Genomic DNA, 602 nt, shown 5'->3' with positions numbered 1-602 from the left:
GCACTCCGGCAGCCCCAGCCCGGCCGGGGCCGCCGCCCGGGGGAGCCTCCCCGCGGCCCGCCCGCGGCTTTCACTTTCACTGCGCGGGGGCCCGGCAGCCCCCCCGAGGGCCGCGTGCTGCGGAGCACGGTTGGGCGCCCGGCAGGACCCACCCACCCGCACGCCCGCCTGCCCGCACCTTATAGGAGTCGGTGGCCAGCAGGATGCTGAACTCGGCGCCCGCCATGGCCCGGCCCGGCCCGGCCCCACACGCCGCTGCCGCCGCCGCCACTGCACAACTGGACTTCCCCACAGCCCGCCGCTACCCCAGCGCCGCGCACCCGGGGGCGGGGCCGTGACATCACGGGCCCAGGAACGAGGCCTCTCTTGGATTGGGCCGGGGGCGTGAGGTCACTCAAGGTAGCGGGCGGGGCCAGCGTCTCACGCATGCTCGGCTCGGGAGAGGGGTGGGGCCGAGGCTGGTAGACGGCTCACGTTCTGTTTCGTGAGACTCGCTTTCCTGGCGAAGGCGAAGGGCCTGTGACGTCACAAGGGTGGCGGCCGCAGGCGCTGCCCCCATTGGGCAGAACCCATGAACCAGGCGTGGGGAGATGATTGGGGGG

At 74.3% G+C, this 602-nt stretch overlaps 1 protein-coding gene across 1 annotated transcript in view; it reads right to left on the bottom strand.

Annotated features, from left to right (window-relative positions):
- The window catches only part of NAMPT (nicotinamide phosphoribosyltransferase), a 42,972-nt gene extending 42,649 nt beyond the window's left edge, over positions 1-323 (bottom strand). The window contains exon 1 of the mRNA XM_019543559.1: positions 179-323. Coding sequence (XP_019399104.1) covers positions 179-226 — 48 coding nt within the window. The 5' untranslated portion in view covers positions 227-323. The remainder of the gene's footprint in view (positions 1-178) is intronic.
- Positions 324-602: the final 279 nt, after the last annotated feature.

Source organism: Crocodylus porosus, unplaced genomic scaffold (assembly GCF_001723895.1).
Source record: "Crocodylus porosus isolate Cpor-Errol unplaced genomic scaffold, CroPor_comp1, whole genome shotgun sequence".
Taxonomy (NCBI): domain Eukaryota; kingdom Metazoa; phylum Chordata; order Crocodylia; family Crocodylidae; genus Crocodylus; species Crocodylus porosus.
This window is presented reverse-complemented; position numbering and strand designations above follow the sequence as displayed.